The sequence below is a fragment of the Haemaphysalis longicornis genome, unplaced genomic scaffold, assembly GCF_048455015.1.
Source record: "Haemaphysalis longicornis isolate Haplotype H1 unplaced genomic scaffold, Haemaphysalis longicornis Haplotype H1 scaffold_9, whole genome shotgun sequence".
Lineage (NCBI taxonomy): Eukaryota > Metazoa > Arthropoda > Arachnida > Ixodida > Ixodidae > Haemaphysalis > Haemaphysalis longicornis.
Genome location: NW_027526460.1, coordinates 27,853,930 through 27,869,587, shown reverse-complemented (window position 1 = coordinate 27,869,587; position 15,658 = coordinate 27,853,930). Strand labels below are relative to the sequence as shown.

Genomic DNA, 15,658 nt, shown 5'->3' with positions numbered 1-15,658 from the left:
CTATAGATATGGGGGCTAAGCGTTGGACAATACCCATCTTTGGGTATGCGCCATGGCCCTTGTTGGGTGTAACAACGGTCCAAGCAACGTCAAACTTAAGCTACTGTCACCTGATAACGTAGTTAGACCTGGAGGAGCAACTTTAGTCTTAACATTAAGCCTAACGTTATCGAATTTCCGGCTGGAAGCTCTGGCCAATACACCTCAGTGGGTGTATACTTGCCGCCCTGCGGGTAGGCAACGCGCAATGGGAGCTCTTGCACGCTCACAGACACAAGAAACCCCGACCAACTAGAGGAATGCAAGTTCCGCTTACAGCCCGGTACTCTTCCTCACATCATATTAGACTGCAAGCACAACACCTACCTCACCCTCTTCCATCCCCCCTTCCAACCCCTGAGGTGTGGGAGAACCTGGGGACTAGCAGCAATCTGAATGTCCAGACACTTTTGGCCTCCAGAGCGAAGGCTGCCCGCTCATCACATGGCTTCCTGGAATAGGGTACCGCTCCCACTTCACCGGCTCAATAAAACCTCACTCACTCACTCACTCACTCACTCACTCACTCACTCACTCACTCACTCACTCACTCACTCACTCACTCACTCACTCACTCACTCACTCACTCACTCACTCACTCACGCACTCACTAACTCGCTCGCTCGCTCGCTCACTCACTCACTCACTCACTCACTCACTCACTCACTCACTCACTCACTCACTCACTCACTCACTCACTCACTCACTCACTCACTCACTCACTCACTCACTCACTCACTCACTCACCCAACATTTCAATGTTGAATGGTTTCGAATCTAAGCCCCGCTCGGTATATGTATGAACACTTCCAGCTTCATGAAAGAGAGAAAAAGAGGGCGCTATAGCTGATAGCTGTGTTCAAAACATTTTAGCCGTGAGCTCAAAGCGGCGTTTTGCGCACATCTTTTGAGATCGTTGGAACGAATCTTCGTGGACTCACCGCATCCTTAAAACGCGTTAATGTAAGCGATTCATTCTGCAAGAGCGAAATGTGCTGTTCCCAGAGTTTACTACACCTGCAGTATGCGTAAGCAGTTGTTTACACTTACGGAAAGTGATACCTCTTGCCAGTCAATTCTCAACAAGGCTTTATTCGTGCGCTTCGCGCCGCCGTGGTCTCCTTGCGCGCTTCCTACTCAAGCTATTCGGAGAGTAGTGCAAGGCCGCAACAGCCTCACTGGAAAGTGGCCCACGCCCTCGAGAGGATGGCCATGGCTTTGGCGAGGCACTCGTCTTTGGGTGTTGCTGAGAAAGGCTGTTGCAGCCGAGGCTGTTGCGGTCGCTGCTGGGGACGTGAAATCAGCGGCCCTGTCCGCTGGCCGACCGGAATGGACGTCTCGCCCGTCGCGGCGTAGATGTCCGCGATACTGGCTTGGCACTTGACCCGCACGGCGCTTCCGCGCGAGTTCTGGTGGGTTACGGGAAAGCTGAACTGAAGGTTCGCCGACTGGAAGGCATCCGCGTGGTGGTCGACCGTCGTCGTGGTCATCGAGTCGTCGACGGGCTGGTCGTTGATGAGCAGCGTCAGCTTCGGGGTCGGCCTGGATCGGCTGGTGGTGCAGTTAAGGTGCACGGTGTCACCCACCTTGTAGCTGCCCCTGTCCGGGATGATGTGCGGTCTGATCTCTGGAAGCTCTGCGTAGCAAGAAGCAATCCACGAAAAAGCGTTAAAATACGGTCGCTCGGCATTTCCAGTACTTTCACGGCGAGAAGTGCCACATCACTGCACCGCCGGCCGAAGAGAAGTGCATGCATCCTGCTCCTTCATTTCTGATGCAGGTAAAATTTTTCTACGTGAATGAACTTGGTTTAGGGTGCGGACTGTAATGATGAACCACTCACCGGAAACTACGAGTTCCTTCTCGTCCTGTTCCTTCAGGAAAGGAGGGGCGTCGGAGCTCACTTCGCAGCGGTACTTGCCCGCGCTCGAAGGCCGCAGGTTCTCCAGGTACATGGACGAGTAGTTGGACAGCAACACCTGCGAGGACCGCTCGCATGATGGGAACTCATGTGAACAGCACGTGAACAGAGAAGCCGGGGATGAATTGACGAAATGGTTTCAACGCTTAAAGGGCCATGTGGACAAAATACAAGTTTGTTTTATTCGAAAGATTTAGTGTTTTATAGAGCCCTTAGCGCTTGTTAGGCAGCAAACAATGCTTTGTTCACTGAGAAATGAGTAGTGCAAGTCAAAATTTCAATTCTCCCGCTAAATAGTGTGTTTTCGTGACGTAGACAATGACGTATTAAGACCCAGCCTTTACAACCAAATATAGCCTGCTGACTAGAGCTGCCACCATCTCACAAGCGACCGTTTGATTATCTTGTTTGTCGCCCACTTTCATAACTGGCGCCGCAATACTGCTGAAGTGTCAGTGTTTGCACCTATATTCTGGCCGGACTTCTACACCTGCCGTATTTTTTTGCGGTTCATACTAATCGTTTCCCAAAACTTAAGCTATGATCCCATCAACATGGTCACGTAAGCGACCGTGCCACTTCTGTCAGTTGGTCAGTTTTGTTTCAGGCAACTCTAGCGCTTCCGACGGCTCTGTTAGCGGTGTCAGCCGGCAAAGTGCCGCACTAACTGCTTCGGTGTCGACGTGTTTGTTCGTAACTTTAATTGTGTACCCCACAAATCTTACTGCTATAGTAAACAAACGCCCTACATTTAGGCACAAACAGCTTGTTCGGCAATCTTATAAGGCCTGCCTAATTGGCGTTTGCTTTTGCCGGCCTCAGTCAATGGCACAGCAGGGCTTATGACGTCATAGGTTCTGTTGGGGGAAATGAGCTAATGGGTCGCATGGTCATTCCATTTTTCCCTAGTTACGTAGCATATCTGAGTGAAGCTTACGTTAAGAGTGGTGTCAGTATGATTCTAATGGGGCAACCTTTCGAATGAACCAAACTTGTGTTGTCTGCATGGCCCCTCACCTGATCATATTTTCATGGGGCTTACTAATTCATGAGGCACCGGCCTAAAAAGCAACGTGTAACAATACAAAAATGTCTCCAAATGTATAGAAATATTCCTAATCCTCTACGTTGCTTGTTTTACAAATAAACCACTTATTTAATGAAATAAAAAATTATTAAGAAACACATTTTTGTTTATCTAGTTCTCACTAGACGGCGCTAGCAGTCTAGAAAGTGAAAGTTTTGTGTATTTATTTCAATACAGGAGGAGGAGGAACAAATGTTTATTTCACGAGCGCTGATGCTACTGCTACTGTTAGGGCACCCGCCCGGTGGGGGGGCGTCCCTATTCTCTCCTATTCTCTTATTCTCATCCTATTCTCATCCTAAACTCCTATTCTCATCACACCCTTCTCCAGAAGGGTGCAATGGGGATAGGAGTTTGTATTCTTCTCAGGCTGGTGGCTTCTTGTCTCGATAACTGGTGATGTTGAGCCCGAAATATTCTTCTGTTTTGGCGATAGTGGGCCAGAATATCTCCATATTTTACTATAGGTTCTGTTTTGGGAGCAGCAGGCGATGTTTGCCCCTCGTAGATAATGGCCCCGTGTATACGTGGGTGCGCGCAGCCGTATGGGCCGCCACTACCGACGAGAGGTGTGTGTCCGGGTACCCAGACGATTTCTATTCCGGGTCGCTGACCCATGGTTTCGAGGATCCGGAGGGCTGTTTTGGAGATGCGTCCCCGTAGATAGCTGCGGCACCCTGCTTGCGAATCCGTAAGCACTGCGATTTAGTCCTAGTCGTTGCGGCTGAGGCACTAGAATTCACACATTTATAAAACAAGGAAATTAGACCGCTGGGAACATTGATATGTATTTTGTAAAGCTTTTCCTATTGGTTCACGATGGTTTTTAATCCCGCGGGCATGAATTACTAATAGGAATGTGATTACGCGAGTACCCCTTTAAATAGACGCACAGACGGAAGGTGACAGGACAGCGCTTGATCTGTCGCCTTTCAAGTGTTCGTCTAATCAGGAGCTAAAATCATGCCATCAAGCATTACACAACTCGCCCAACAACAAGTCCTTATCGAGTCGGTGAGGGATATTATTTATCGGGGTTGAAAGTTGTTGTATAATTGCTGTGAAGAAAGCGACTAAGTATTCGAAATTTGTTTTCAACGAGAGTGGGATTGATAGGCCCCGTAATTCAGTTCTCCGTGATGAAACCCCTTGGTTCTGAGCGTACGTGACGAGGTTCTGAAAGGCTTGTGGCTAGGTCACTTAGTACACGTGGCAAGGTCGCGTCAAGGGCATTTAAGGCTGCTCCAGTATGGGCTGTGGGCTGGGAGGACGGTGCTGAGTTATGCCGTAGCACGGCCGGTTTCATGCTCTGGAACCCGTGCCCACTCTTCGAGTCTGAATACGACAAGTTACGTGATTTTCCGTTTGCAACAAGAGAAGCGAAATGCCCACCTACCCCGCTACAAAGTATACAGAGATTTCATACGGCATATTATGACAAGGTTTATTTTGGAACGTTTGCCGCCATTCTTTGTTTCACTTATAGTTGTGACATCATCGCCAATGACGTGATCTCCGACAAGCGCACTTAAGCATACTGTGGAAAGGAAGCGCGTAAATGCCCCGTCAGAGAAAATGCTGAGAAAACGCAGCGACTGGATATCGGTAAAGACGGAAACAAAAAAGCGGCCGCATTTATATCGGCTGTAGCGGCCAGATTCCGTTCTGTGATAGGTACAACACCTTAATTAAACGTGTTGATATGTTTCCCCTAACTGACCTAAACGATGCCAAACCCCACTTGTTTATAAAAAAATATGTACAATTTTTGTTATTGTGATAGTATGCCCGTTGGCATAAATACTGCGTCACAGGTATAGATTAACCCCCGTTTCGCGAAGAAACTCAAGCAGGGAGCGATGATGGGGTCCCCAAATCCACCGATGAAGGTCAGGTGGTCTGAATTGAACCAAGAGAACATATTGCGATAAAAAGAAATTCCGGGCCATCTCCACTAACGTGAAACCTGGGGAGGGGCCAATCATGCAGTGTGTAAGTGTATTCTTGGCACCTTCGAGTTTTTGCTAACGGAAATGAAACCATTAGGGAGTAGAGGTGTACAGCTTTGCTGCAAAAGTCTTGCGTCTTTGAAGGACGAAGCCTTCTAGCGCGAGGCGTAAAGGTGTGTCCCGGTGTTTTTTTTTTAGTTCGCGTTACGTTCTGGCGCGAGGCGTAAACGAGCTTCTCGGTGTTTTAGTACCGCGACTACACGAGACGATGGTTACGACGACATTAGACGCCGACAGCCCGAGCCCCTAAGGGGCTTCGCTCCTAAAACACAGCTGAAGATCGAACTCACACCGTTCGCGCTAAAGCACGAGGTTCTACCAGTAACACTTTACTCGTACATAGAGGCATAACAACGGGGTTCTTTTACCGGTTGCTCAAAACAATAGCAGGAGGGTTCGAAGTGAACCAGATGGTGGCGCTGGATGCGCACAGGAAGTGGTGAGCTTGTACCCACAGGGGAAATGGAGTCTCGCACTGCACGCTCATATGGACGCAACTGGGAAGCGTCTTCGGCATGTCAATGCGGCCAAGCCCACACGTAAAGCGGACGCTTAGACGAGCGCATGGAATTATGCGGAATGTGCGGGGAACATCTGGGTGATATTTTAGGTAACAAGCCAGTCTCGGAGAAGAGAAGTGAACACTTACGTTGAGCGTCACGCCTTCTACGGTAAACGTCTGCGCCGGCGGTCTGCTGCGTGGCATGAACCGGTAGAACTCGATGTCGTCCTTGAACCACTGGAAGCTGTTCATCGGTATGTCACCCAAGTCGTGCGGGCAGTCGAGGCGCACGGATCCTCCCAACACACCGATTGGCGGCTGGTCCATTTTCAACGGTGGCTCTGTATACGGAGCGCACATTTGTCAAGAAAAGCATTCTGATTTGAGTAAAATAGCGAAGGTGCTCTAGTCGTAGTCCATGAAGACGCGCTGCTGTTTCCGCCGCTCCCTCACTGCTCCTTATCAACCCGACAATAAAGCTCTTCTTACGACCACCGCCTGAATGGCAGTGGAGCGTCAAAATTTATGTGAAGGTGGAGCGTCATGTCAAAGGCATTTGACCATTGGTCTCGATGGTGTTACTAAACTGAGGACATTTTGCTGCTATCTCTATCATTTACACGGAAGTCATAAAAACCCTACGGTGCGCTAAAACAGGTGAAAGGGTGCTCTGAAATCAGCTTGCCTAACCAGCGATATAATTAAAAGTTGCAGCCTTGTGTAGCTTTAACCCAAATTATTGGGTAGCGAAGTTACATTACTTTTAGCACTACTCTGCACAGAAGCACATTATTCGTAACTTACAGACGCTGTTCCCCTGTTCTAGGTTCTGATGCATTCCGGTTACAGCGCGAAATAAGGTTAGGCTGTTTGTTCCTGACCCACCCCCTCCCCCTTCCTGCTACTGCACCATTGCAGTGTTCTTCACTCTCGACGCGTGCCGAGCCTTTAGAAACTACCAGCGTTTGCTTATCTTCTCTTTCTCTCCGGCCCCATCTCTTTCTTCCATGGTGACCAGTATCCCACGTTTCCCAGTGGGGATCTTCACTACTACTACTACGACTTCACAACGTGGGCCGCTTGAGTAAAAGCAGCGATAACCAGCCTGAAGGGGATGGCGCTAATCGTTCTCGAACCTAACGCTGTCACGTCCACATTTGGACGGTCCACTCACCAATGACGTCCATGACTTTTTCCTTGGACACGGTGTCGAAATATGGCGCGTCAGACGACACCTCGCACCTGTAGGTTCCCGACGCAGAGCGCTGGACGCTGTCCAGGACCACGGAAGAGCCGCTGCTCCCTGCGAGCTGTGGTGCAGCGTACCGTGTCAACAGAGATCGGACCGCTTCACGGAAGGCGTCTCGCTCCAGACGTGCCTCGACAAAAATGTTGGACGTAGTTATTGTAGTTAATAAGTGCCTGCTACCTCCAATGAAAGTGTACGCAAATTCGAGGCCAAAACATGGCCAGGAAGAGCATTAAAATTTCCCAGCGAAGGTAGCGAGGCCCTTCCCAAAAACCAGGTGACCTTTCTTGCGTTATAAATAGGTGACATGTCGTCAGTTCTTTCTAATTTCCTTTGCAAAATATACAAACTCCACAGTAGCATATTTGCCTGCTCAGAGCCGCTTTGAGCAGATCCTGGGCTGCCCAGAACTACTCCCGCCATAGCAATTCTATGGACAAATAAAACACGGAGCTCCTTGGAGCTGCTCTGAGCATACAAAAAGTAGAGGCTACCAGTGTTTTCTTCAGAACAACTTCATTACTTTAATCCAGTTCTAGAACATCACCGGTTCACGGTCCTTCAATTTTAAAGACGATAGTCTTTCTCGGGCTATTCAAACGCAAAAATTTTGGTCTGTCTGTCTGTCTGTCTGTCTGTCTGTCTGTCTGTCTGTCTGTCTGTCTGTCTGTCTGTCTGTCTGTCTGTCTGTCTGTCTGTCTGTCTGTCTGTCTGTGTGTCTGTCTGTCTGTCTGTCTGTCTGTCTGTCTGTCTGTCTCTCGATTTAGGCGCCCGGCCAAAAGTTAAAATGAATTCTTGAGTGAGAATTTTATGCAATGAAAACATTCTCAGTGTAATAAATCAAGAAAGGTGTTCCATATTTGTTAATATTGTTCAGCAAAAAGATAATGTTAGGCTTATTTGAAGAACTTCAATGCATAACTGGTGTTTGCAGTGTTGTTTCGATTAAGAGTAGATGTCTGCCCGATTTTCGTGAAAGCAGATAAAGAAAACGCATTGAAAATAATGCCTAAACCACGAATTACAACGGCGCTGGCGCCCGAGCCTCGTGCTTGGGGCTTAAGCGCTAAGTCCCAACGCTCCCGATAGATGGAGCAGCAATGCGAACACGGTTAAATTTAACTCCGCAAACCTACAATGGGTGGACCGAGACAGGAGGATAAGAGCGTGACAGGTGGGCGGGTGAGACAGGAAAGGCAATTACGGGGCAGCGGCAGCAGAAGACTATCGTCTTTCGGCGACATTAGGCGCCGCCGTTTTTTCGTATCGATCTTCACTCAGAGGAGTCGCAGGCTGAAAACTAGCGCTATTGTGGAGCAGTGCATTCCCGTTTGCCTTTTTTACGGCAGAAGCCGTGTACGTTGCGGAGCAAGAGAGAGGAAAACTTTTTCTTTCGGTAAATCCAGCAAAAAGAAAAAAAAAACGGGGGAGGGAGGGGGATTGTACTGTTGTCAGCAATAATCGAATGCTGGCAACGATAGGCACACATGGACGGACGATGGAGTAGCGTGTTGGCCTGAATATAAGAAAACATTTGCTACGGTGGAGGGAGGGTCGGAGCGAGGATAGTGTAACTATCCTAGGGGGTGATCGAGGCGATGCCAGGATCTCCGTGCCCGTGCCGAAAGGTTGGCTCTGCGAGTGTGATGGATGTGGCTGCCGGTTTCCGCATCACCCTCTCCATTTTATTGCGAAAACAATAAACGTATCGTTGAGCTAAAAAGCCGGCGTCCGGCGTCTAAGGCTGCAAAAAGGCTCCTTGACCACGTATCCTTAAAGCGTTCCATAGCGCGAGGCGTTCCGCAGCAAACGCTCAAACTCGGCAGTAGAGAAAGATGGCCATGCGTGCCAGCGCCAGCTTGGATGCACAGCAACTCCTGGTGTCCAGGGCTGAGACAGCAAGGTCGTCCCATGGTCTCCTGGACTGAGGAGCCACTCCCACATCACCTGGCTCACAATAAAGTTTTTCCTCCTCCTCCTCCTCCTCGCCGATGGAGTAAGGGAGCACGAGAACGCAGCCAGCCGAGCGGACAGACAGGCAGCGAAATCCACCGTCGTCGTCAACTTGTCCAATACCCAATACACGGCGGCAGGGACGAGCAGCGGGGCAACACGTGGGATGCAGATCGGAGCCATTCGAAAGCGCAAGGCGGACAGGAGCGCTGTGTGCCCCAAAAACGTACGATGGACGAAAAGAAAGAGAACTGACGAGGTGAAGTGTGATTTACCCTAAGCGTAGGAAGCGGATCGCAAAGCAAATCGTATCAAGAGGACGGGAGAAGCATTTTGAGGCAGCGGGGCGGAAGCGAAGCTTCCCAGGCATTCGACTGGACAATAATGCTTCCGTGTTCAGAATTCTTAAATGCGCAAGTATCTTCGGACTTATATCCCCACGTAATTTCCGGTTGTGCGCGTGCGTGCGTACGTGTGCGTGTGCGTGCATGCGTGCGTGCACTGTGGGGAACTGCAAACGGTCATTTTTAACAAGTAATAGGCGGTAAGTGCTTCCAAAATAATGCTGTGAGTCGTCCTTGCATAGTCCCAATGCATAAATGCGTTGCATAGGGCTACACCACGGTTTCCACCAATGATTTATTTGCAGGATACAGCAGTCAACATTTGAATTTTTTCCCTTGCCCTTGCCCGCAGACTGGTGCGCAATTTAAGTTCTAGACATGCGGAAAGTAAAGACATGTACTTACATCCACGGAGAGCCCCTTGACCGGGTAGGCCCTGGCGGCAGGACGGTCATTGGGCACGAAGCGGTAAAATTCGCGGACACCTTTGTACCACTTGACGCTGTACAGGTTGTCCCGCTGAAGGTCATAGCGGCACTCCAGCCTCACCGTCGACCTGCGGGTCGGCCTTTCCGGAACGATGACTTCGATGAGCCTGAGGGACTGCGCTGGGATGACCACGTCTGAAAGGTGTTGGGCTTGACACTTCTTGCGTGTTTCTTTATCTCGTTGACCCGCTATTCACGCAAGGCGCGACACTGCGCGCGCCTATAGTAACCACTATACTGCCCAATAGCAGGTGAGAAAGTACTGCGGCATCGTTTCGCTACAGACGTTGAGTAGACGAGTGGGAATTCTGTCCTATAGGCACCGGTCACTGCTCAAAGGGCGCGACGAATAAGTACACGCAGCGCCGCGCCGTGGAAGCTTGAGCTAACTTTGGGTCGGTGAGAGACAGACGGCGGCCGGCGTTCAAATATTCGTGACCTCTCCGTTTGTTTTTGCGATTCTGCAATTGTTTTTGAAAGGTGTCTAGACCTTGAAAACTGTTCTGGAAAATAGTTTTCCCGTGTCTCAAGTGCTTCTGTGCGATTTCCGGACAATTACGGGGCTGAACTACTAAGTACTGTCGGCCTCGCGTGCGCGAGAAGTTACAGAGATTGTACGTTCCCGCGCGCGTGTGCGCCGTGAAAGAACTTGACGGGACAGACATCGTTGCGAAGTTCCCGCGCGCGTGTGCCCCGTGAAAGAAATTGACGGGACAGACATCGTTGCGAAGTCCCATTCTCAGCAAGGGAAGGTTATTTACAGCGCCAATTCAGGTCAGTAGCCAGCGTATACAACGGCGCTCCACGACAGAAGCGTGTTTGTGTTATTGTTTCCTCTGTTCGCGCAACCACACTACAGTTACATTTTCGGTTGCCCTTCTTCAGCTCGGTTGGTGTTGTCACTAATTAACAATGCATTCCAAACGTTATTAGCTGTTGACAAAGTAAACGCAGTTCCACACAGTTCCAAATCTGCTGCGGAGCGGCGGTTGTGTTTACGAAGATTCCGTTTAGTTTCGGCTTATATCATGTGAGTAATGTTAGAGTCGTCTTAGCGGCTAATTGTGATACAGTTTGTTCAGCCGTTCGGAATTCTCCAAAAAATTATTTCTTCCTCCTCCCCATCCTCTGCTTAAACAATAATAACCTCAACTTTGAGAGCACGAAAATCGCATTAAAGAATTCTAATCCCCATCCTCTGCTTAAACAATAATAACCTCACCTTTCAGAGTACTATAATAACACCGTTAGGCGGGCTAGTTGGTACTCAGAATTCATGCTGAATTTTTGCGCAGCGTAAGACAAGGACAGATACAACAAGGGACACGAAGACCACTGCGCTGGTCTTCGTGTCCCTTGTTGTATCTGTCCTTGTCTTACGCTGCGCAAAAATTCAGCATGAATTTCAGAGTACGCAAAACTCATTAAAGAATTCAGCGCGAGTGAATGCAACCTTGCCTTTGATAGCTTTCCACGCTCTCGCTTGGAATGCGTGGCCGAACTGTGTACACTTTTTGGAACTAAGTAGGGCAGTAAGCGGGATGCGTATTGACCGTCTTGACATTGCTTTTGGCATCACCCGCGAAGTGCTGTGAATGCATATTCTTGTGCCGCCTTTTGGTATCCATTGAGTGCGGTGAATGTCGCTAAAAAAGGTTACTGCTGATAAAGCAATAGTGGCAGAAGTGGTAATACCTTGTGTTATGCAACTACTACGACGGCATGCGATTCATCGCAGCGCGTGATGTGTATGAACACTGAAAGCAAACGTTTTAGTTCTACGGCCCTTCGTGTCTGCGCTGCGCATAAACGGTAATCGTACTCATAAGTTTACTCCTTCCACTGACAAAAAATGTCATGACTTTCTTGCTTCCTTGACTTTTCTTACTGCTAAAATCATTTCTTGCGATGCTTATTCTCCCACGGCTGCCCGAGCGAGAAACCTGTACAGAACGATGGCAGGCTGCCTTTCGCGATTATAACTGTCCTTCGCGCAGGAGTAGCGGCGCTGCCACTAATTCTTTCCTGCAGCCTTTTTATCCTTTCGGACCCTGCAACTTGCAGCTATAACTATGTTTCTTAAAAAAACTTCCGCCAGACAACGTCGAACCGCACGTAGCCCGTGTGTTTTTACGTGCGCTGAACGGCCGGTCGCGACATTCACCGACTCAGAGTTGCTAAGCGGCGGCGAGAGGCGGCGCTGGAGTCGCGCAGTAACCGATGGAAAGGGAAGAGAAAGCCGAGAAGCTGGTGGAATAAGGAAATAAAAGAGGCTATCGACCAGCGAAGAAATGCGTCGAGAGAACATAGAGAAGCAAAAAGAACTAGTATGGAACCGGAGGTAGTGAAGGAAAAGTGGGATGTCTACCGTGGGAAAAAACTAGAAGTGCAGAAAATGGTGCAAGCGAAGATCAAGCAGAAAAGCGAACAATGGATGGCAGAAATACGGAAGAAGGACAAAAGCGCATCCAAGAAGTTTTGGAACCATGTAAAATCACTAAGCTCAAAAAACGATAAACATCAAAAATTCCTGATTGATGAGGAGGGGGAACATTTAGAAGGAGAGCACGCGTTGGCGCATATTCATCGAGTGATTAGTGAGAAGTTTAGGATAATAGTGGTAGGGAAACCGGCACCGATAACATCAGCGCCACAAAAGACTGCGGAAAGGGAAATAAGTTTGAGCAACCTTGATTGGAAAAAAGCAGAGCAAAAGGTTTCCCCTCAGACAGCAGTGGGCCCGGACGGAATACCAATGCAACTGATAAACCTACTTGGACCTAAAAGTAAGGAATCGTTTATGAGGGCAATAGATAAGGTAATAGAAACCAAACAAGTACCAGAGGACTGGTTAGAAAGTAGGATGAATTTAATATATAAAGGCAGAGGAGACAAAACCAGTATTGAGTCATACAGACCACTCACAGTAACGTCAGTGGTGTATAGATTCGTAATGCAGGCGATAAAATCAGAAATTCAAGCATGGATGGAAGAAAATGAAATACTTGGGGAACTGCAGAATGGATTTAGACAAGACAGGCGACTAGATGACAATCTGTTCGTGATAACGCAATGCATTGAAATTGCGAAAGCACAGAATAGACCACTATGGATTACGTTCTTGGACATTAAAGGGGCATATGACAACGTAAACAGAGAACGGCTGTGGAGAATGTTGAAACTCCAGGGATTAGATGACGAGTTAGTACAGTTCCTTATAGCAATCTATAAAGACAATAGAGTGCACCTTACTTGGGAAGGACAGAAATGCGCCCGGCAGGTCAACATCCATCGGGGACTGAAACAGGGATGCCCTTTGAGCCCAATACTGTTCATGCTTTACATGGCAGGGTTAGAAAAGAAACTGGAAGAAAGTCAAGTAGGGCTTAGCCTAACCCATATGCTGCAAGGCGAACTGGTACAACAGCATATTCCGGGAATGTTATACGCAGACGACATTGTTCTTTTAGCTGATAACCAAACCGATATGCAGCGGCTAATAAATATTTGCGGCCAGGAAGCCACTGACCTCGGGTTAAATTTCGGTGCAGAAAAATCAGGAATAATGGTTTTCAATGACGCTACCACCGACGTAGTGTCTATCCAGCAAGGCGAATTACCTAGAGTCAAGGAATATAAATATTTGGGAGTGTGGATAAACGAAGGGGATAGCTACTTAAGTACTCACGAGGAGCAACTTAAGGTTAAGGGAAAGCGAAACGCAGCTATAATGAAGCATAGAGCTCTGTGGGGGTATAACAAATATGATGTAGTAAGAGGAATGTGGAAAGGAGTAATGGTTCCGGGTCTCACGTTTGCGAATGCTGTACTCTGCTTAAAATCAGACGTTCTATCACGCCTTGAAGTAAACCAGAGAACGGTAGGACGTCTGCCCTTAGGCGCGCATGGAAAAACAACTAACGAAGCAGTTCAGGGAGATATGGGCTGGGCGTCGTTTGAAGTTAGAGAAGCTCAGAGTAAAATATGCTTTGAGATGAGGTTGAGGGCAATGGATCAACGAAGGTGGGCAGCTAAGGTTTTTAGGTACCTATACTTGAAAAGCGTGGACACGCAGTGGTTAAGAAAGACTAGAAGGCTAACGATGAAATACGGAAAGAACAGTGGGGAATCCAAAACAGCCAAGGTAACCAAAAAAGAGGCAAGGCAGATTGAAACGAATAAATGGAGGGAAAAAATGGAAGCCAAAACGTCGTTAGAGATGTACAGGGCTGAGAAGATGAACATCAGAAAGGAAAATTTCTACGATAATTCCCAGGGCAGTGCTTTGCTTTTTGAGGCTAGAGCAGGTTGCCTGCGAACTAAGAGTTTTGTGGCGAAGTATTCACAAAATGATGGGGTATGCGTGGTCTGCGGAAAAGAAACAGAAACTATGCGGCACATCGTGCTAGAATGTGAGGGTATCCATCCAAATCTACATGAAGGGAATATTGGGCTGTCAGAAGCCCTAGGATTTAAAGGTATCACAGAGGAAGTGAACTTCAAGGCTGTCGAGGGGACGAAAAGAAGATTAGAATGCTGGTGGACGAAAAGCAGAGAGGGGAATATTGCCTAGGACAGTTACCACTTGTAACAGAAAAAAAAAGTATTTTGTGGCTAATAAGCTTTTTGTGCCTGCCCTAAGCAGCGCTAGTATTGAACCAAAAGTGTAAAACATAGGTATATTAGTCTTTTTTGGTAAGATGACATGTCATCACCCCGATACAAAGGGGAAACCAATAGAAATCATCATCATCATCATCAACTGCAGTGTCCGGTGCCTATACAGGGGAACCTCGTTATCAGGAACACTAATATAGCGAATTATTGGCTATAACGAACTAAATACGACCCTCCAGCCCACATTAAAGAGCTCTCTCTCTCTCTCTCTCTCTCTCTCTCTCTCTCTCTCATGGCGTCCAATACTGCAGAAGCAGAAAATACCTTTTTGTTGGTGGGCACTGTGGAAAACTCTAACCTGCTTAGTGCTGTGAATAGCCACTAGACAAAGATCACACCCTTCCTCGAAAAAATAGGAACGCAGGCATGTTTCATCAAATGAACTTTATTCCGTCGTAAATTCTCGTTTCATGTTCTGGTTCATTGAACATGAAATGCAACAAGGAGACAGGTAAGGGTTACCTTGTTTATAGCAGGTTTGAAGATTAAAACAATGCGTTTTTGTATCAATGATTTTTGCGGGAGCCAGATTACCCACTGGTTTGAACTGATTTTTAGTTCTGCTGGTACAACGAATATCGGATATAGCGAACTATACTACAGTTCGATACAACTTCGTTGTAGCGAAGTTCGACTTTGCAGGGGAATTTAAAAAAAAGCACACATATATTTTGGCATGCACGACCCCTTTCTGAGGTTTGTGAGGCAGTTCGCTTAAGCAGAATGGAGGCGAGCTCCGCGCAGGCGGGAGCCAATGGTCACTACTTACATGAGGTGAGTGAGGACAGGGCGATTACGAAGGCAGGAAGAAGAGGGGCGCTTCCCATCTTGACGAGTCACTTGAGAGCTGTCCGAGCTGTACGCAGTGGACTCAGAACAGAGCACTCGCTCGTGCTTTACCTACTGCCCGAAATAGCGTCCGCTGGAGGCGCACTGGCGCCTTGGATGACGTGTGAGCTGGGGCTGAAACCAGGCGTCATACCCGAGTGAAAAACAGGTTTCGAAACTCCGAACTCGCCCATCTTTCAGTCCGAGGGTCGCCGACTTGTCAGGCCACTTGCTGAGACGATTGAAAACAGAGCCCCTGGGCGCCTTGCGATCATGCCGCTTGTTAGAGGCGTGGCTCTGGGCCTCCGTGGATGAGTTACGTAGTAGGAGACAGACCTTCATTGCAAGGGCACGCGTCATTCAACGCTACGTCGTGTTTGTCACGCGGCGCGACGGAATAACCGTGGGAACGGAAAGCCGAAACCATGTAGAGTGGCTGGCTGGGTGCACTAAGCCCTTGTAATGGTAAAATTTTGGTTTCTTTGTATTTCTGTTTCTTGGGTTACTGCAAGACACACACAAATTAAATACCGAATTTAAAGAACTTAACCCGCCGCGGTG

General features: G+C 48.3%; 1 protein-coding gene across 1 annotated transcript; it reads right to left on the bottom strand.

Moving 5' to 3' along the window:
- Nucleotides 1-1,121: 1,121 nt before the first annotated feature.
- Nucleotides 1,122-15,252, bottom strand: LOC144152100 (uncharacterized). Its single transcript, XM_077683312.1, has 6 exons — nt 15,039-15,252; nt 9,510-9,727; nt 6,733-6,868; nt 5,706-5,899; nt 1,883-2,018; nt 1,122-1,675 (listed from the first exon to the last, which is right to left on the bottom strand). The coding sequence occupies exons 1-6, from the start codon at nt 15,094-15,096 to the stop codon at nt 1,215-1,217; spliced, it is 1,203 nt and encodes a 400-aa protein (XP_077539438.1). The 5' UTR covers nt 15,097-15,252; the 3' UTR covers nt 1,122-1,214.
- Between the last annotated feature and the right edge of the window lie 406 nt (nt 15,253-15,658).

Coding starts and splice junctions, on each gene's coding strand:
- LOC144152100 (XM_077683312.1), bottom strand. CDS start 15,096: ATGGGAAGCGCCCCTCTTCTTCCTGCCTTCGTAATCGCCCTGTCCTCA. Junction 5,900..6,732: donor AAAAGTCATGGACGTCATTG/GTGAGTGGACCG, acceptor CTCCGTATACAG/AGCCACCGTTGAAAATGGAC. Junction 2,019..5,705: donor TAGAAGGCGTGACGCTCAAC/GTAAGTGTTCAC, acceptor CGGTCCTCGCAG/GTGTTGCTGTCCAACTACTC.